General features: G+C 49.9%; 1 protein-coding gene across 6 annotated transcripts in view; it reads left to right on the forward strand.

Moving 5' to 3' along the window:
- LOC140428539 (protein phosphatase EYA1-like) overlaps positions 1-20,537 on the forward strand; it is a 324,148-nt gene that overhangs the window by 301,235 nt on the left and 2,376 nt on the right. For all 6 annotated transcript variants that reach the window (XM_072515114.1, XM_072515116.1, XM_072515112.1 and 3 more), the window contains 5 exons: positions 9,043-9,101; positions 9,219-9,379; positions 10,148-10,262; positions 12,268-12,389; positions 13,649-13,749. In XM_072515114.1, the coding sequence (XP_072371215.1) occupies positions 9,043-9,101; positions 9,219-9,379; positions 10,148-10,262; positions 12,268-12,389; positions 13,649-13,749 (558 nt within the window). The remainder of the gene's footprint in view (positions 1-9,042; positions 9,102-9,218; positions 9,380-10,147; positions 10,263-12,267; positions 12,390-13,648; positions 13,750-20,537) is intronic.

Here is a 20,537-nt window from a genome sequence, read left to right on the forward strand (position 1 = left end):
AAATGCATGTTCTCTTTCTTGGTGACAGAGGAATGTCGGAATTCTCCCATGCCTCCGCCGACAAGATCAATGGTCGGCAGGGAGAAAGTTTGGTGGGAGGCCGAATGTCGATTTCACATCAGTGTGACGCAGGATCTTCTGATGCTGCCCGACATGACGGATCGGGAACTCCACTGGAGGCCGGTTGCAGATGAAGGCCCAACTTAAATCTTCCCCCCCCCCCTCTCCCGATTCTCTCCGGCAGTGGGAAACGTTTCCGGTACTCACACCTGCACTGGGACTTAGGATGCGATTCTCCGGCCTCATTACGCTCTCGCACTCTCGGGCACCGAAACGAGGCTGATGAATAGCAGGAAAGGCCAAAAACGAAAACCGCGCCAGGCGCCAAACAGTTTGCGATGCAACTGGCCCGCTCCCGTAGGCAAAATCAGGATCTCGCCGTAGCGTGGCCAGAAACCAATTATCACCACTTAAACCCTATATCCATACGATTAACGGGAGCGACCCCATATCCAATGGCCTCCTGTCATTCCGTGTCCTTCCCAGCAATTGCTCACGCTGGTGCCAATTAGTACTCCTTTTGAAAAGTGTGAACCTGGCGGAAGGGCTTCTGTGGGGAGCCGAGTACATGAGTACCCATCTTTGGTCACAGGCAAAGAGAACAGGTGCGCTGGGCTTGCTGCCCTGGTGCTTGGCGGGGGGTGGGGGATCCTCAGCTGGGGGGTGGGTTGCCATAGGGTGGAGGGGGGGGGGGGGTCAACCGCTTGTGGCACCACCATGCCAATCCCTGAATCATGTGTACCCATTCCGGGGACAACCCTTGTTCCTGTCCCCCTGCCCCAACAACCATCCATAACCCCCAGCGACTGCCGAGGCCTCTGGCCGCACAGCTGAAGGCTATTGCTAATAGGGAATTGGCAATCGTGGTTAAGTGAGTCTTCACATAACCCAAGTGGATTCCCGTGGGTGGGTGGGCCATGTAGCATGTGGGAGTCATTGCCTAGCATCTCACACCTTGATGCATGGACACTGTGCTTGAACACTGCGGGAGGCAACACCCCACACGCAGCAGCCAACATTGAACACCTAGGGGGATGGGACACAGTTCTGGGGACATGTCCACAGCCGGAGGGTGAGTGGGTGCCAAGGGGAAGGGGAGATGCCTGGAGAGATGGGCCAAGGTTTCGGAGGTCAACGCGCATTGTGGAATGAAGTGACAGAGGCAGCATACTGGTTGTGTACAAGGGTGTTTATTGTGTACTACAATTCCCCACTCCCGATCGTGCCGGAACCCAGCCTTCCAATGCTCCCCCCCCCCCCCCCTCTATACCCCCTCACCTCCCTACCTACCCCCACACCAACCTCCCTCCCCGAAAGCCCTCAGTGATCCTCAATGTGCTTTCCCTCACTATCTCTACCGCTACATCTAGGTGTCTCCCCAGGATGACATCAGAGGTGCAGGCGGCCAGCTGCTTACCTCGTCCCGTGGCCTTCGATACCCTTGGCAGGTGTCCTCTGGGGGCCCTGAGGCTCAAGGATCCCTGCTCACTGAGCGGACGGCACATGCACAGCTGTGCCTCCCTGTCCTGTGTGCTGACTGTGAGACGTGGCCTCAGCAGAGGGGTGGAACTCGGGGGAGCGGATGGCACCATCGCCACTCCATTGGACGGGTCCGGGCTGGCACTCGGCGTCCCCTCCTCCCGCTCAGTGCTCACTGACATCCACCTTGGGACAGAGGGGCAGCTGGTTCAAGCCCCGGCTGCCTCTGCATCATCTGGCTCTGCCAGACCTGGCGGTTCCCCAGAGTCTGCACCATCGTATCGATGCACTCGGTGATGCTCCTCAGTGACTGGGACATGCTCCGCAGCGCCTCGGCCATTCCCATCTGAGAGCGGGACATGTCCCGGAGAACGTTATCAAGGTCAACCTGGTACTGGGTGACATCCCCCAGCGAGGCAGACATTCTGTCGAGACCCTTCGCCATGGCCATCACCGATTGCACGACGCCTTGGACACCTTCACTCATGGTGCCGACGTTGTGCACCAGGCTCCCCACTGCGGTTGCCACCCTAGTAGTGTTGGCCTCGGCGCTATGTATTGCCGGCGACATCTCCTGCACCAGTAGATTCTGGGACTCCTCCAAGCGGCCACAGATCTGCTGGTGTGATGCTGACATCTCCGTCTGAATGTCCTGGCTGCTCCCTATCATCTCCATCAGCTCCAGGTAACCTAATTGCACAAACTCAGCATCAGGCTGGGACCCAGCTGGGTCCTGGGGTCCAGCCACCCTCCGACTGCTGCCTTGCCTGGGGGTTCCTGCCTCCACCTAATGTGCATCATCAGCAGAGTGGTGCTCACCACATTGTGCCCCCGAAGCCGGTCCACTAACGTTTCCCACCGAGGGGCGTGTATCTGCGCTGGTGGAGGGTGGGGATGACAGCTGTGCCCCGACTATAACAGTTGCATCCTCGCAGCTCTCCTCCGAGGTGTTCTCCTCGGGGTCAGGAGAGGGAGCTGCCCGGAATGGGCCGGCTCCGTCGGCTGGAGGACCTGTGGGAGAATGGACATGTGGTCAGTGGGGAGGATGGGTCAGTCAGCAAGGCAATCACTACTCACGTTTGACAGGTCCCCCGGGTGGAGCCCGGTGGTTCCTCACCTCTGCGACATCTGCCAACCTCCGCATGGGTGACTGATCTGTCCTTGGCCACATCGGTCACCTCCATGGCCCACTCCTCGAAGGTGATGACGATTCTTAGGTCTGGCACCCCACCGGCAGTCTGGGCCCTCTCCCGGCAATTATGGGAGATCTTTTCCTGAGGAGAGGGCAATGTTAGCCACATGTGTGGTTCACAGTGGTGGGAGGGGGGTGTGTGAAGAGAGAGTTGGGGGGTTGAAGGGGGAGGGGGATGAATGGAGGGTTGGGGGGGTCACATGGAATGTTTGGGAGTTTGGGGGCATATAGGTCTCAGTGTGGGGGGGTGAAGCGTTGATGTCCAGTCATTCGTCCTGCACGGTGTAGATCATTGACCTTTTTCTGGCACTGGAGTCCAGTCCTCCCGTCACAATCCCGGTGCTCACAGCTGCCGCCACCTCGTCCCAGGCAGCACTGGCTGCCCTGTGGCTAACCTTCCGCGACCCACTGGAAAACAGGGCACCCCTCCTGGCCTCCACGGCGTCTCGGAGCCTCCCCAGGTCAGCATCCCCGAATCTTGGGGCTGGTCTCCTCAGCGACACTATTGTGAGCTGGCTGGCGTTGACTGAGCAATTGCTGCTTAAGTGCTGCTCGACCTTGTTAGCGGGGGGGCTGGCGTGCGCGGTGCCGCCGAATCGGCTGGTGAGCCGTCATTTGGGGTGAGAAGGGCGAGGCCTCGTTAAGAGGACCAATTAACGGTGAATAGCGTTGTCGGCTTCACTGGGCCAAGCGCCGGGAAGCTCGCGGCAATTCCTGCTCGCTACAACACTCAGAAATATTTCTGGAGAATCGTGCCCTTAATCCCGGATGGGAGAATTCCACCATAATTGTCCAGAAGATGCCATTAAAGTAACATCAGTGAGTTCCTACAGCTTCACATAAGATTTAGACTTGATTTGATTTGATTTATTATTGTCACGTGTGTTAGTATACAGTGTGAAGTGTTGTTTCTTGCATGCTGTACAAACAATGCACACCGTACATAGGGAAGGAAGGAGAGACTGCAGAATGTAATGTCACAGTTATAGTTTAAAAGATTTAGAATGAAGTTTTAGAAGCATAGAATGAGAGTAAAAGATAGATTCTGAGGGCATGCTGGGCATAGCTTGCAAGAAGTCGCCTCGCTCTGGCGCCATCTTGAAAAAAAAAGATAATTGGGTAAAATCATTCAGACTGACCCAGCAAGTAGTTGGATTGGAACGTTGGTGTTTAGCGGAGAGTGAGATGTCAGAGCAGTGTAGAAAAACAGATTCCTTAGACTAAACTGGAACTTTGAGTCTCTTTGTCAATTGCTGAGTGTCTCCGTGTTAGGTTGGCCTTAGAACCCAGGCACCTTGATTTAAAAGCCAAGCAACAGAGGCTCCTTTCGTGTTGACCAAAACAGAATTGTTATAAAATTAGTCCCATCTGAATCGAATTGTGGTGCTTCATGTTATTTTTATTGAAAGATGTCCTTCTGTGACTGTTGTAAAGTAAGTTCAGCAAAAGTACCCCCTCCCCCGCCGAAAGGTTCTCGGACATCAGTTTCCTATAGTAAAGCTTCTATTCTATTCTTTGACTAATTAACCCTATCATTAGAAGTCCTTTTTTTGGACCAGAACCAGTCATTCCTTCAACTTGCCAATTTAGTGGTAGATACAGATAATTTTATGCTGTACAGCTACTGATGGACGCTGTTCAATATAACACTGAAACAGCTATTTGAAAGCTAATGGCCTTCAGAACAATCGAGTATTTTGCTCAATTATTTTGTACAATTGTAAATCAGAAAATAAATCTTAGAAAGCAGGGAAAGCAAAATATTCACAGAGCACTTATGTCCCACTCATGAAGACAACACACCATTTGAACTTTGCGTTGATCGACGTGGTTTTGGAGATGCTACTCCTGTCCTCAAAGTATCAGTCTCAGTAGTTGAGAGAGAGAACTCCTTGCAGTCCATGTAAGGCAGGGAGTCATTCTTTAGTAGATTTGGCTGCGACTTGAGCACATGTACTCTGCAGAACAAATGTACATATAATGATTTTGCATAATAAATCATTAATGTTGGCCCATAGCATGTAATAGCGAAACTATGCAGCACTAAACAATTACACATGCAGTTTCAGAAGAGCTCATGCCATTGTTGATTGCAGCAGTGAAAAGATAGCGCAAAGCCTCGGGCGTCATTCTCCGACTCCCCGCCGGGTCGGAGAATGGCCGTTGGCCGCCGTGAATCCTGCCCCCGCCGAAGTCTCCGGTACCGGAAATTGGGCGGGGGCGGGAATCGGGCCGTGCCGGTTGGCGGGACCCCCCGCTCAATTCTCCGGCCCGGATGGGACGAAGTCCCGCCCAGAAATTGCCTGTCCCGCCGGCGTAAATTAAACCTGGTATTTACCGGTGGGACCAGGTGGCGTGGGCGGGCTCTGGGGTCCTGGGGGGGGCGCGGGGCGATCTGACCCCGGGGGGTGCCACCACGGTGGCCTGGCCCGCGATCGGGGCCCACCGATCCGCGGGCGGCCCTGTGCCATGGGGGCACTCTTTCCCTTCCGCCTCCGCCACGGCCTCCACCATGGCGGAGGCGGAAGTGACTCTCCCCACTGCGCATGCGCGGGAAACTTTCAGCGGCCGCTGATGCTCCCGCGCATGCGCCACATTTCCGCGCCAGCTGGCGGGGCAACAAATGCCATTTCCGCCAGCTGGCGGGGCGGAAATCCCTCCGGCGCTGGCCTAGCCCCTCAATATTGGGGCTCGGCACCCAAAGATGCGGAGCATTCCGCACCTTTGGGCCGGCGCGATGTCCGTCTGATTGGCGCCGTTTTTGGCGCCAGTCGGCGGACATCGCGCCGTTGGGGGAGAATTTCGCCCGATTCAACTGAGAAATCGAAGCTTGAGAACTGTTCTCACACTCAAGTTTCCCCTGAAGGACAACCTTTTTCATTGGTTTTTGGTTAGGCCTATGTCAATGAAGACTGATAAGTAACATGCACGGAGGAGGCCTTTTCCCATGCACATTTAGTCAGCCAGTTCAATAAAATAGCAACTTTTCAAAGTTTTTGGAGACACCTGCTGGCTAGAATGCACTGCATTGTTTACCAGCGACCATTCATGTCCCAAGGGACAGTTACCTTGGAAATAATTGAAATAGGTTAGAAATGCAAAAGGAACTCATTGTGATGGACCATGAAGGATCACATGGTGCTGTTCTTTGATATTATGTTAAGCCTCCATTTTGAGCTCAACGTAGCTCTGGTGGAAAACCATTTGATTAGAGCCCATTAATATGTTTAGAAAGATGGGACCCAGTATTCTCAATCTGCCCCATCCTAATAGCATTTTAAATCCTCATTTCCCTCACTCAAAACCCAGGTATAGTTAAGATGGACGGTTAAGCATTGCGGCGCAAAGTGTCAATTTCACTGAGATTTCACTAACTATTAACCGATGTGAATCGTGGCCATAGTTTGATTTATAATAAAAATGGTTGCAGTTATTTTACAGGCATGTGCAAAAGGTCACTTCCTTGCTTCAACGGGTGTCAGGTTCAGGGTAAGCCACACTGTTTGAAAAAAAAAACCTGAGCCTTAATGGGACATGGTGGCTCAGTGTGTTAGAACACTCTCGTTCACCTTTGGGACCTGTGTTCGAATGCAGCCCAGACTGAAAGGATTAAAGTTTCTCCTCTCTGCCCTCGCTAAAGATCTTAAAGAAAATGAGTTCAGGGCTGTGTCAGTGAAGTTTCTAGACGGTACAAATATACAGTATAAAAGTATTTATATCTGCCACCGGGTTGGCAAGTTGAAGGAGTGTCTGGTACTGGTACAAAAAAATAACTTCTACTGTTTGAGTTCAGTAAGCTTTACTATCGGAAACTGGTGTCCATGGATCACTGAGGCTGTGTGGAGACTTTTTGGGGAGGAGGGGAGTGGGGGAACAGGGTGGCGATGAATAATCAGTAATGCTGCCGGGCTTTTGCTGAACATAATTTACAACAGCGACAGAAGGACATGTTTCAATAAAGATAACATGCAGCACCACAATTAGTTTCAGATGGGACTAATTTTATGACAATTCAGTTTGGCCGGTACAAAAGGAGCCTCTGTTGCTTTTGCATCTTGAGAGCTATGCGGTCTGAAATTATTTACTGGGCGGAGGTGCCATGGTCAGAACAAGTGAATCAGCAAAAGCCAGAGGTGAGCTGTGCTGGCAGGCAGGAACAGCATGGTCAATGCCTATGAAGCGCACAATGAGGCTGCCTCACCTAGGAGGGGAGCACACATGGTGAAGAGAAGAGAGAGAGGTGCTTTACGTATGGTCCCACCCGGCGGGACCTTGGAGTTCTAGCTGCGGGGGCCTTCCTGGTGGGGGGTTGGGGGGATCCGACTCCGGGGGTACTTCCACAGTGGCCAGGCCAGCGATCAGCACCTACTGATCGGCGGGCGGGCTCATTCCGGGGGTGGCCTATGTTCCTCCGCTCCGGGCCCCTGTAGGGCTCTGCCATGTTGCCCGGGGGCCGGCGTGGAGATGGCAACCCAGGCGCATGCGCGGACCCGCACCGGCCATGGCGCGCATGCGTTGACCTGAGCCAGCCATGTCGGGCCGGCCTTTGCTGCTGGAGCACCGCAAAGCACTCCGGCGCCGTACTAGCCCCCGAGGAAAGGGAGAATGACTGGGCCTGGAGGCCCATTGACGCCGGTGTCGCTCACGCCGGTTTTGATGCCGGTGTCAACACTTGGCCACGATATCGGTGAATCCCGGCTGTGAAGTTCACCAAATGGTGACCGCCACAAATCTGAGCAATAGTTTGTGAGTGTTTCTACCTTCTGCTATTCTCCAATTTGGGAATGAGGATTAGGGTGAGGTGAGATGAGGGATTATAAATTCTAGACCTTTTAGTGGAAAAAAACATATTTTATGTCACGTTTGCCTACTATTGTTTGATACCAGAATTTAGTACTATAATTTAGATGGGTGTGTGTGTGTGGGGGGGGGGGGGGGGGTTTACTTGTGTAGTATTTCTGTTTTTGTCTTCCCGATCAAGGTTACGGTTGTGTCTCTGATGGGGCTGTCTTTGCAGTTCCTGTTCTGGTCCTTCAGCAATGCAGGGGGCAGATCAGAAAGGTTTTCTTCATCCCTACCCCTCATTTCCCTTTATAGCTTCACCTGCAAAAACAGCTGAGGAGCTGGGAGAGCTAAACTCCAGAGGTGAGGTGGGGGTGACCCCATTCACCGCTTTAAATATTCCCCGCCCTCCACCGTCCACACATAGGAGCAGCAGTGTGGATGGACCCTATGCAAGGTGCATGGTAGCAACTCACTGAAGCTTCTTTGGCAGGACCTTCCAAATCCATCACCCCTATCATCTAGAAGGACAAAGGCAACTCGCGCATGGAAACACCATCACCTGAAAGGTCTCCTCTAAGTCACTGCCAAAGTGCCCAGATGACACTGCCAGCTGGCAGGAGCACTGCCAGGGTACCAGGTTGGCATGCCACATTGCCAAGCTGGCATTTTTTGTCCGCTGGCGATCGGGCCGGGGGTGTCCTGCTTGGGTGTTAGGAGGGGGGGGGGGATCCTCCTATAGTGTGTTGGGGCTTGGGGGAGTCGGAGGTTGTTTCGGGGGCCTCGGAGATCGGGATGCCATTTTTAAATGACGTCCAGATCTCTCGCTATACTGAAGAGTTCCGGCGAGCGGAGCTCCTTGGTGTAGAAAACAGGGCTATGTGCGGCCTCGAACGCCTGTTCCCCGCTGAGGCCTCTTATTTAACGCAAGTGCGAGCGCCGGGAAACACGCAGCTAAATGCGCTCGTTATGGGACTTTTTTCCCATCTCGTTGAATCGCGCCCAGTCTCCCAAACAGAGAATTTCGCCCACTGTCACAAATATTTGACCAGTGTTATTTTTGATTACACAACTGAGCTGGAATGGTCTGCGTAGCTTTCAAAGTCTCTGCACATTTACACCAAATCAACATCTGCAAAATAAATTGACTGAAACTTCTGATTCTGAGCGATCAAGTAGAAGTACAGAACTTAACAGAACCACTAAACATTTCCTCACTAACTGTAATTCTTTGGTTAAACCTGTGATCTTGCTCGCGGAATGCTGAAACCAACATGGGTTTCAACTTTGACCTCAGCATCTTGAGAGACTGCAGCTAAATAAGGCAGAATGTAGATTTTGGTCGGAGGCTAAAGGTTAAAATCATTTTTCTGGCGTTTGATATAACATCCGATGCCACATTTTCATCCCCAACTGATTCAGGAAGCGATCTTGGCACGGGGAACTGCAGCCTGCTTGGTGACTAGAGTATTCATTGTGGCGAACTTTATTTAAACTCCAGAGTTTTAATTTTAATTATATTTTCGCAGGAGTGTGACCAGGTTCACATTGACGATGTGTCTTCAGATGACAACGGGCAGGATTTGAGGTGAGCTACTCACTGAAAATAAGCCCCACATGGGTTGTTTTATTCTCCAGGATGTCAGCTGTGCACTAATTAATGGAACTAATGCCACTAACAGTCTTCCTCTCTCCTCCCACACAGCACGTATAACTTTGCAACAGATGGTTTCCAAACAGCAGCAGTTGGTGGCAATCTTTGTATAGGCTCTGGTGTGCATGGGGGTGTAGACTGGATGAGGAAATTAGCATTCCGCTATCGTCGAGTAAAAGAAATGTACAACACTTACAAAAACAACGTTGGGGGCAAGTATCGGCAATTTAATAGATGCTGGAAATTTTCTTACCGTAACAACTAGACACACAAATTCTGTTGCATGTCATACAATGGACAGTTCAACTCCACAATGAGTCATTAAGAACTCTTCAAGTTCTACTATGTTTGACAGATTTTGCACTAGAAATCCTTTGTTTGTCGCAAACGAGAAATTACTTTCAAAAGGAAAAAGCAGACAAAAAAACACCGGATAAAGGATAGCTCAATGACACCGGGCTATTTCTGGATTATTCTGCAAATGAACCATCTAACCTTTCTGATGAGTAAAGTAAACATTTTAAAAAATATAAATTTAGAGTACCCAATTCTTCTTTTTTTCCGATTACCGCGTAATTTAGTGTGGCCAATTCACCTACCCTGCACATCTTTGGGTTGTGGGAGTGAGACCCACGTAAACACGGGAAGAATGTGCAAACTCCACACGTGGAGTGACCTGGAGCCGGGATCGACCTTGAGTCCCCGGCGCCGAGAGGCAGCAGTGCTAACCATTGTGCCACCGTGCCACCCTGTACTCCAAAAAAGTAAACATAACACATAAAATAAACATCACGAGCGCAGTAGTACGTATCATTGCTGTTGATGGATCCGTATCCAACCTCGCACAATGTTGCCAAAATGGCAACCTGTTATCCTTTGTCTCTTTTCCCGGTTAGTTTTGACTGTGGAGCTTTGCAATAACCAACGTGTTGCCAAAATCTGCGACTCTGCTTAAGCCTGGATTCTTTGTCATTGCACAGGTTTAATTGGGACACCCAAGAGAGAAGGGTGGCTGCAGCTGAGGGCGGATATGGAGGCTCTAACTGATCTGTGGCTGACACATGCACTGAAAGCACTCAGTCTAATTAACTCGAGGTAAGTAACCTCTTAATCAGCTGGATGTTGAAAACGTGCTGTTGGGCTGAAAGGCAGTAAATTAGCTGCATTCGACTTTTTGGAGTCTTTCAAACTGCTTTTCTCAGTGGTTGTATGTAATCTAGTTTCGTCCCGACTACAACAGGCAAAGCCTGATCCTATTTTGACACCCAGTAACGCCATTAATGTGGGCAACAGGATTGATATTCAGACATATTCACTTCCTAACCAGCACCTGCTCTGAAGTGAAATGATATTAAGGGTGTTGTAATTGGACTAAGTGAACAGGATTCTCCGACCCCGCGCCGGGTCGGAGAATCGCCGGGGGGGGTCGCGATTCACGCGATGCCGCTCAACGCGCCCCCCCCCCGGCGATTCTCCCCGCGCAATGGGCCGAGTGCCCGCCAAGTTAGGCCGAGTCCCACCGGCGCCGTTCCCGTATGGTCCTACCGGGTGGGACCTCGGCATTCATGTTGCGGGGGGTGGCCTGGTGGGGCGGAGGGGGGGTTCCGACCCCTCCACGGTGGCCCGGCCCGCGATAGGGGCCTACCAATCGGCGGGCGGGCTTATCCTGGTGGGGGCCTATGTTCCTCCACGCCGGGCCCACTGCAGCTCTCCGCCATGTTGCGTCGGGACCGGCGCAGAGAAGGCAACCCACGCGCATGCGCGAACTCGCGCCGGCTGTAGCGCGCATGCACGGACCCGCAACGCCCGTTCTAATGCCCCATCGGCAGCTGGTGCAGCGTGAGGCTCTCCAGTGCCCTGCTGGCCCCCTGTGCGGCGCAGTATCGCTGATCCTAGGGGCCTCTTGACGCCATCGTAAAACGCTCCGGCGTTTACGACGGCGTCAACACTTAGCCCCAGGATCAGAGAATCCTGGCCCGTATCTCTCGAGTTAGAGACCAGAATAATCAGCTAAGACTTCTGCTCCTGATTTCTATCAGACAGCCCCTGTTGGAATGTGTGTGCATGTATTGATGTTTCTAAGAGAAAATGCTGGAAAATCTCAGCAAGCCTGGCAGCATCTGTAGGGAGGGAAAAGAGCTAACATTTCGAGTCCGATGACTCTTTGTCAAAGCTTTGGCAAAGGGTGAGCTTTGGCAATGGGTGAGCTTTGGCAATGGGTGAGCTTTGACAAAGAGTCATCGGACTCAAAACGTTAGCTCTTTTCTCTCCCCACAGATGCTGCCAGACTTGCTGAGATTTTCCAGCATTTTCTCTTTCGTTTCAGATTCCAGCATCCGCAGTAATTTGCTTTTATTTATTGATGTTTCTGGTCAAGTAGCTTGCCAGAATCCACTGCCCCACAATGTGCAATTGCCAACTGAGCAGCATGTCCAGAATCATTAGAAATCTAATTTGGCAAGAGAAACAATTGGTGAAAAATAGAGAAAACAATATCAAACTGTGGTTATATAAACTGCTTTGGATATTGGAGGTGGTGATTTCTGTTCTTATTTGTTCATGGGATATGGACATCATTGGCAAGACCAACATTCATTTCCCATCCCCAATTCCTCTTGAGGGGGTTGTGGTAGCCACTTCCTTGAATCATTACTGTTTGTCTGTGAACGCGCTCCCATTGTACTATTGGGAGAGAATTCCAAAACCTTGGCCCAATGATGAGGAAGGAATGGGTGACCTGGAGGGAAACTTGGTGGTAATGTTGCTCCCATGTGCCTGCTGCTTTTACCCTTCTAGATGATACAGTTGTAGCTTTGGGAGACGGTGTCGAAGAAGCCTGGACAAATGCATCTTGTAGATGACATTCATTGCAGGCACAGTGCAGCAGCAGTGGAGAGAGTGAATATTTAAGGTGGTGGATGGATGTCAATTAAGCAAGTTTCTTTGTCCTGGGTGGTGATGTTCAGGTCAGTTCGACAAAGCGCTAGGACAAAGTGGAGGCCTTGGTCGGGAAGTGGGACAATCTGGGCAGTGCAGTTAGGGAGAGCACTTCACAGATGACATTATTGTCAAATGTTCAGTTGATTGACTTATTTTACAGATCAAATTGTGTGAATATTCTCGTTACAACAACACAGCTGATACCTGCCCTCTCAAAGGTATTGTTATACGGTCTGGGTACAGTCTTCCCAATAGAAAATATTTACAGCGCTACAAAAACGGGTAAGCAGGTGTAAATTTTTTTAAGACTTTATGAAATTATTTAATTCTACATTTTAGATGATAATCATCTTTCGGATGACATCATGTGTGAAAACAATGGTCAGATAAAGGCAATCAGAGAGAGGTTTTGTCAAACTATAGAATTGTAAAAGCAATGTTGACTGCAGAGCTTGCATGATTAACACTGATAGATAATTGAACTTCAACTACAAACAATGAAATGCTTGAATTGAATGTAAATAGTTTATCAATATAAGACAGGTAGATTTGGATCAAGAGCAAGAAACAGACAGTGCAGCCTATTTGTACGAATAGTTCGAATGGGCCTAATAGTATCTGTTAGCCTAATTACATTGTGACCGTACAGGGGATATGCTGAGAGCAATTGCATGGCTATGTTGCACCCGACCCGATGACACGACAAGGCCATTAAATCTTGCGAGAGGGCTCTCGGGAGATTTGCGATACTCGGAACGGCTAACGAGATCGAGCGAGACGTTGTGTCTGGATCTCGTCCTTGTTGGGCGAGATCCAGATTAACATATTTAAATGAGCCATTAACCCCTGGGTGGTCAGGCACTGGGCAGAATGGTACCCTGGCACTCCTGCCACCCAGGCACTGCCAGCCTGGCACCTTGGTCATGGCACTATGGCAGTGCTACCTGGGCACAATGGAAGTGCAAGGGTGCCCAGGTGGCATTGACAGGTTGGCAGGGGCAAGGTGCCCCTATCAGGAATTAAGCCGAGAGTGCCCTGACATTAAGAGGTGCGGAATGGGGAAGCTCGAGGACCCCCTAGAGATAAATTGGGAGTATCCAGAGACCGTGGCGTGGGGCCCAGAGATTGGGGTGGAAGTGAGGTAAGTGAAGCCTCGGCTGGGCATTGCCGACTATGGCCAAAAAAGAACAAAGTCCTGTTTGGTAGCGGGGCCATTCTCTGTGCTGCAGGTTCCGGGAAACACCCTGTTATTCGCGCCCAAAACGGGACTCTGTTGTTCTTTCATTAAATCGCGCCCGCTCCTCTTAGCCAGACTGCTATGAGATTCAGTTCAACCCATGACAGCAATGATAGACATGTACCTTGACATTAAATATATTTCCATGTATATTTCATGTATATTTTTGAGGACAGTCCCACATGTATTTTACACCAGTGGCAGCCACGTTTCAAATCAAAATCAACCTCTCAAGCAAACACTTTACAAAATTATTACTGCTCACCGAGATTGGAACGCTATCAATTGTCTTGTTTATTTATAGGGAAGGAAAGCTGCTTTGAAAGAATAGTTCAAAGATTTGGAAGAAAAGCAGTCTATATTGTGGTGGGAGATGGGGTTGAAGAAGAACAAGCAGCAAAAAAGGTAAGCCTCTTATATCGAGTTTCATCAAATTCCAAATAGATTAAATTTACTACTTATCAAACAATGCAGTTACCTCGCTATAAGCTCAAGGATTCATGAGAAATGGTTTGTTGCTTATGTTCCATATGGCTTTTACACCTTTTACATTAATGATGTCTAAGCCTTTACATGGAAGAAAGAAAATCTTGTTTTCTTTTCAGTCTGTAGAGGATTTTTAACTGACAACTTCCCAGTCCTGACGGAGAAAAATCTGCATCTTGGGTGTCTATTTGTCTGCCTGGTTCAATTTTCAGTCAGCCCTTTAATGTGGGCCCAGCATTTGCCACAGAGCAGATATGGTATTGTTTAAAATTGCAAATTTCCCTACGCCAGATGTAGAACTCGAGTAGCAACATCAGTAGATAAATGAACAGAGAATGTACCATTCTGACTGGTGCCAGTTATAACAGCCTAACCAACGGTCCACAAAGGAACCCCTCTGTTAGGATACTTGGAAATGTAGTTGTTTCCTTTTATCAATCCCTCCAAATTCTTCTGTCTCATCCTGCCCTTCCCGTCCCCGCCAACAGGTCCTACCTGCCAGCCAGCTCCAGGAAAATGATCACGGAACCTGAAAGTGGTTTGAGCCTCTCCAAGTGGGAACCACTGACTTTGTGCTCATTTTGGGGCCAATGTTCGATGAACCCTGGGTCCACCAACTGTTCCTATCTCTTACCTTTGGTGGCTGTACAATGGTTATTCTTCAGACTTCAGCAACAAGCTCATAATTCATTCCCGATGTCCCTTGTGTTTCATTCTTTCCAGCCTTGGCGATGTCCTACATCGTGATCCTTGGTTCTTTATATTGGTTTCTCAAATGAACAGCATCCTATAAAATGCTCTGGGGCATTTTTCCAACTACAGATGGGTCCCAAACTGAAAGCACCCTAAAATCTAAATGCTAGTTTTTCCCATTTATCTTTGAACTATATTGTTGATTTATTCTAATTTGATTGGGGTGGCAGTAATATTGTACAACTCTACAGAGTGTGATATTGGGATGTTGGCATTGCATACACACTGTACAATACCATATAGAATCATAGAATCATAGAAGTTTACAGCATGGAAACAGGCCCTTCGGCCCAACCAGTCCATGCCGCCCAGTTTTTTACCATTAAGCTAGTCCCAGTTGCCCGCACTTGGCCCATAACCCTCTATACCCATCTTACCCATGTAACCATCTAAATGCTTTTTGAAAGACACAATTGTACCCGCTTCTACTACTACCTCTGGCAGCCCATTCCAGACACTCACTACCCTCTGAGTGAAGAAATTGCCCCTCTGGGCCCTTCTGAATCTCTCCCCTCTCACCTTAAACCTATGCCCTCTAGTTTTAGACTCCCCTACCTTTGGGAAAAGATGTTGACTATCTATTCTGGGATTGAATCTTGTTTAAACAGTCGTATATATATTTACACATCATTGTACACCATTACAGGAGAACTGCCCTCATCTACAGTCAATTCACCTTCCCAATTGTCACTGAATAGGACCTAGCACAAGCCACCATTGAATTCCTATCTGCCAAAATTCAACCTGGAAGAAAACTTGAATTGAGCACTATCTGGATTGTTATTCCTTCCTACATATACTTTAGGCTCTATATTATCTACCAATTTTCACCATCCAGCAGGGGTATGTGGGCGAGGGAGGGTGGGGTGTGGGTGGGGGGTGGTGTGGGGGGGGGGGGGAGGGGGGAGTCCCTCTATGATGACAGATAGTGGTGATCCCATTGGATAAGCTGCCCTATCCCAGTAACTGGCTCACTGAACAAAGGTGCAGCAGATGGGCCCAGACATCAAAGAAAATCTCGTTTCCCAGGGTCAGCACCTGAAACAACTGAGCAAACAAAGTGTTTTCCAGGATATTTAACTCTAATAAGCTTCAGTGGCTGTTTGAAGAAAAGGTTTGAAGTGGCCTCTTACTGATGTCTCCTGGTGTGAATGCCGTATTTGTGTAGTGAAGGCAATGCGTGAAGAGAAGCCAACATGCCTCTCTTCAGGTTGATTGATTGGAATGGCTGACTCAGTTCCACACCTGAGCTGCATACAATAGCATGGGAGAGACTTTCACTGCAAATAACTGTTTTGCCAACAGCAGTGAAGGCCTTGGCAATAGCTGAATCCCCATTTTAGCATATGCTGGTGATTTTCTTTTTTAAAATGTTAACAGCGCCATACAAATACTGCAAGGTAAAGAGAAGAACGCCTTGCATTAATAATGTATTTTGGGAAGTCAAAGTGCTGTTTTTTTCTTGGACTGTGTGGAGGGAAGAGAGAAACAGTGCCGGAGTGAACTCATCCAGGTTTTCTGTTCGCATGGCTGGGGAAGCAGCAATAGTTTGATGTGGGGGTTAACAATACGTTCAACATTTTCAGCTGAAACAGTGCAGATGGTTGTAATGGACAGTATTTTCCCATGCCCCTGCCAACGTGTTCAACGGTGGACATGGTGGGAGAATATAGCAGGAGTTCCAGAAATCGGGGGCGGAATTCGCTGACAATGGGGCTATGTCCCCAAGCCCGTGAGAAGACGGGCGCGAATCACTCTGGACTTTCCTGGAGAAAGTCCAGAGTGATTCTCCGTTTTGCAGGGGGATGGCAGGGCCCTGGAGTGCTCCTCGCCGCTCCGGCTGCCGATACGGGGCCCTGCACTTCCGGCCGCGGGTCCGCGCAACTTGGCGGACCCACACTGCGGGCCGGCCCCGATAATATAGGCCCCCCCGAGATCACACGCGCCCGCCAATCGGTGGCCCCCGATCACGAGCCTGGACTTCTAGGAGGCCCCCCCCTGGTAACGGATCATCCCCGCCCCCCACTAAGGGGGGCCGCAGACTGAGTCTGCAGCCGCCACTCCCAAGCTCCCTCAGGTGGAACCATGAGTGAACCACGCCGGCGGGTACTTGGCCAGTTGCCGGCGGAGAATCGCCGCGGGGGCCTCTTTCAATGGCCCCCGACTGGCGACGCGTCGACCCCGCAGGCGTGATTGGCGGCGGGAGCGGCGTCGACTCGATCATGGGTCTTACGGCCCATTCTCCGCCCCCGCGCCAAGCACGATTGCGGTGCAGAGACTCGGAGAATCCCAGCCCAGTTTCGCACCGGTGTGAATTTCCAACGGGTCCTCCGCCGATGCACGGCACGGCAGTCCGGAAAACCGCCAGAGGCCAGCGTGACCCTCATTTGGAAGATGAAGGCTCGGCCCAGCACGCCAGATTTTCCATGGTGCCAGTGAGAAAGCACGGCGACATGAAACATTTTTGGAACAACATGCCATACAGATGTTGGGACTCATCTGGACAATGCCTGGGCTGCCTCCAGAGTTCAGGATGGAAGCACCCGTAACCCTGAAACACCACAGCAGTGGATCAGAAGTGCACCTGCAGGTGAACCTTCCAGATTAGGTGTCCTGGAGGGAGTCCATCTTCCAGCCTCGGAATGTTCCTGAAGATCCACCTTCATTATCAGGAGGTCCATCTTCTTTCTTCAATGGTGGTTGTGTGGTGGCAGGTGACTTTTTAATATGACATCCAGACACAACGGCAGACTACGCGGCATCCAGGCCTACCCTGCCACTGAATACAGTGTAAAACACCCGGATCTATAATTAAGGAGGTCAGGGCGGGAATATTTGCCGGCCACTGCAGTGGGAAACACTCCACGGCACTTGGTCTCAAAATTGGAGAATTCCGCCCAGTGTTACGCAGGAAGCAATCCATCGGTGCAAGTATTCTGTATGTGGATGATGGCCAGCCTGGGTGACCACAGTCAGAATTTGAGCTGTTTCTCACCCAAGTGGCCACAACTTCCCCGGCCCATCCTCAACCAGTTGAATATTGTCCTGATTTTCTCTGGAAGGTTGAAACCCGGGGGTTCACCGCTCGGGTCAGTTACCAGGTAGCAGTTGGTGATTTTTGCAGTCTGCCAGGAGGTACACCATCGAGAGGTTGGACGGTCGCCGGTTTCTAGGGCGTGGAGTGTGTTCCAGCAGGGACTAGACTTCAGACGATTGTGTGGTGTTTCTTTTTGGAGGTTTCGTGTCAGTGGGAGATCTTTGTTAGTTGTCAGCTGGGTGACCTTCGAGGAGGATGGTTTGAGGAGGTTTTCAACGTGTACCAGTACAGAAAGCCTCAAGATTTCAGAAATAATCCTCATGGAGGTGGATATCTACCATGTTTGTGTGGTGGTTCCTGAGCAGGTTGAGTTGCAATTGGCTGCTATTGGGTAGACCAGGATAAGCGTAACAGTGCATTGTGTGTTGGTTCTCCTGTTCCAGGTGGTAACCGTGGGTTTCCATTGGAGATCCACTCTTACCTGAACCATTGTTCTGATGTTCAGGTGGGGTTGTGGTTGGTCAACGTACAATCAAGAGCAATCATAGAATCATAGAATTTACAGTGCAGAAGGAGACCAATCGGCCCATTGAGTCTGCACTGGCCCTTGGAAAGAGCACCCTACTCAAACCCATGCCTCCACCCGATCCCCGTAACCCAGTAACCCCACTTAACATTTTTGGACACTAAGGGCAATTTAGCACGGCCAATCCACCTAACCCGCACATCTTTGGACTGTGGGAGGAAACCGGAGCACCCGGAGGAAACGCACGAAGACACGGCGGGAACGTGCAGACTCCACACAGACAGTGACCCAAGCCGGGAATCGAACCTGGGACCCTGGAGCTGTGAAGCAACTGTGCTAACCACGGTGCTACCATCCAAGTCATTTTAACGTTGGGTCAGAGATGAGTGGTCATCCACAGACCTGGACCAGAAGTTCTTCCCTGGCCTTCGAGTTGTTCAGTTAAAGTCTAAAATGAGAGTCTTGTCAGTGTTTGATTAAAGCCTCTATTTTCTGAAGTAGGTTTCCAGAGAACATGGATCTTCAGGGAGTGTTTTCTCAATGTCCTGCAGTTCCTTAGCTTGGAAAACCAAACCAAAGTCATCAGTATAGGTGAAGAGCCGTGACCTTGTGGGAGGGTGGGGTCACTGTTGGAGAGAACACGTGCGAGGACAGATGCCTGTGGGAGCTCGCTGTTGGTTGTGACTGATCTGATCTCCGAGATGCACACAGACCTCTTGTTTGTTGATCAGAGAATTTATTAATGATTGTTTTCACACAGCAAATGATTTGGGAGAATTTCACCAGTGTGCCTGTGCACCACAATGTCATTGGACCTGGATAAGCCACAAAGGCAATTTATCTTCAGGCTTTTTCTCAAAACTGGCCTCAGTATGCGGGATCACTGTCAGAACTGGCTTGGAGCAGTTGCTGCTGTGAAAATACCTACCTGTCATGGGGACATTGTTGGTTCCGGGATGGGACTCAGTTTGTTTAGCAAGAGGCGTTCCAGTCCCTTGTCTGTCATTTAGAATGGGGCAGTGGCTGAATGGGTCGTCGAGTATCTCCTGCTTGGCAAAGGCTAATATCTTGGATTGGCAACAGATGCTTGGAATGGTGCCTGTGCTGTGAGTAGTAACCAGCCTTCCCAGCCACCTCCTTCCATGTGATCTGATGTTCTTCAAGAATTTTGGGTAAATTGCATTGTGACTCCTGACAGTTTGACAGCTGCCCCCTGGCAGTGGCAAAGCCCCCCCCCCCCCCACACCAACACAAGCACTGGGAACCCCCCCCCCCCCCCCACACACACACACACACAAGAGGTGTCCCCAGAAGCCTGCCCCTGGCACAACCCCTGGGTGCCAAGGGCCAGTACCCTGAATGCCCCCCTGCCCCTGACTATATTTACATTTCTTTACCTGGGGGAAAACATATAGTGGGGAAGCCCTTTAAAAACATCTAAATTCGTTTAAATGAAGTCCCTGCCCTGTCTGGGCAGGAATTTCATTGTATCACCAGTGAAGTGCAGGGGACAATCTCTGAACGAGATCATGGAATTTTACACTGGCGTCACCATTTTCCCCCGCGGCAAATGCCAGCTGAAATTCTCACCCCCACCATATCATATGACAGAATGGGTGGTAATTAAAGCTAGTTATAACATGACAACTCTAGTTAGGATTAACGCACTATTTTTCATAGCAGCAGAAAATGAATTTAATCTGACACGATCTGCAATCCCAACTCCCAGTCACGCTGCAGCCTCTGCTAACGTTCCAAACCCAATTCACAGTCCAATTCGTAAAGTTCCAAACCCAAATGCCATTTAACAGCAATTCTGCCGATTGTAAGAAGTGGTGATCAGTTGGGCCGAAGATGTTTTTGTGAACTAAGTTATGCAACATTAACTCCAGTTTAAACATATTGAAGTTGCTTTGATTTAGAGTTTGTTTTGCTTTCCTGGAGGAAACAGTGAGCGATAATGTTTGTTCCATATTCAGTTTCACATTACACAAGTCCCGTATATTTTACAACATGCTGGGATTGGGTGCGCTAGAAAAAAATATTATTTCCATTAAATCAACAACCTCGCACAGTGGGTTGGATGAGCCTTTATGTTGGACGAGACCAGAGAGAGCGCATTTTCCATATTTATTTTCATTGTTGGAGTCAGGTGCTTTGTGGCTCGATGGAACGGTCAATGAAAGTTGCTTTGACTGTTCAGCTTTGAAGAGTGATTTTGCAAGACTCTGCTCCCAGAGTGGAACCTCACGAGATGAGAGTGTAATTGGAAACCGAACTGTAATGCAATGAGGCATAGCCCAAACTCCAGGAATGGGTCCTCACAGAATTACCCTCATATTCTCTTACATTAAATCACATGAAGGGATATATATATATATATATATTCTA

The sequence above is a fragment of the Scyliorhinus torazame genome, chromosome 8 (genome assembly GCF_047496885.1).
Source record: "Scyliorhinus torazame isolate Kashiwa2021f chromosome 8, sScyTor2.1, whole genome shotgun sequence".
Lineage (NCBI taxonomy): Eukaryota > Metazoa > Chordata > Chondrichthyes > Carcharhiniformes > Scyliorhinidae > Scyliorhinus > Scyliorhinus torazame.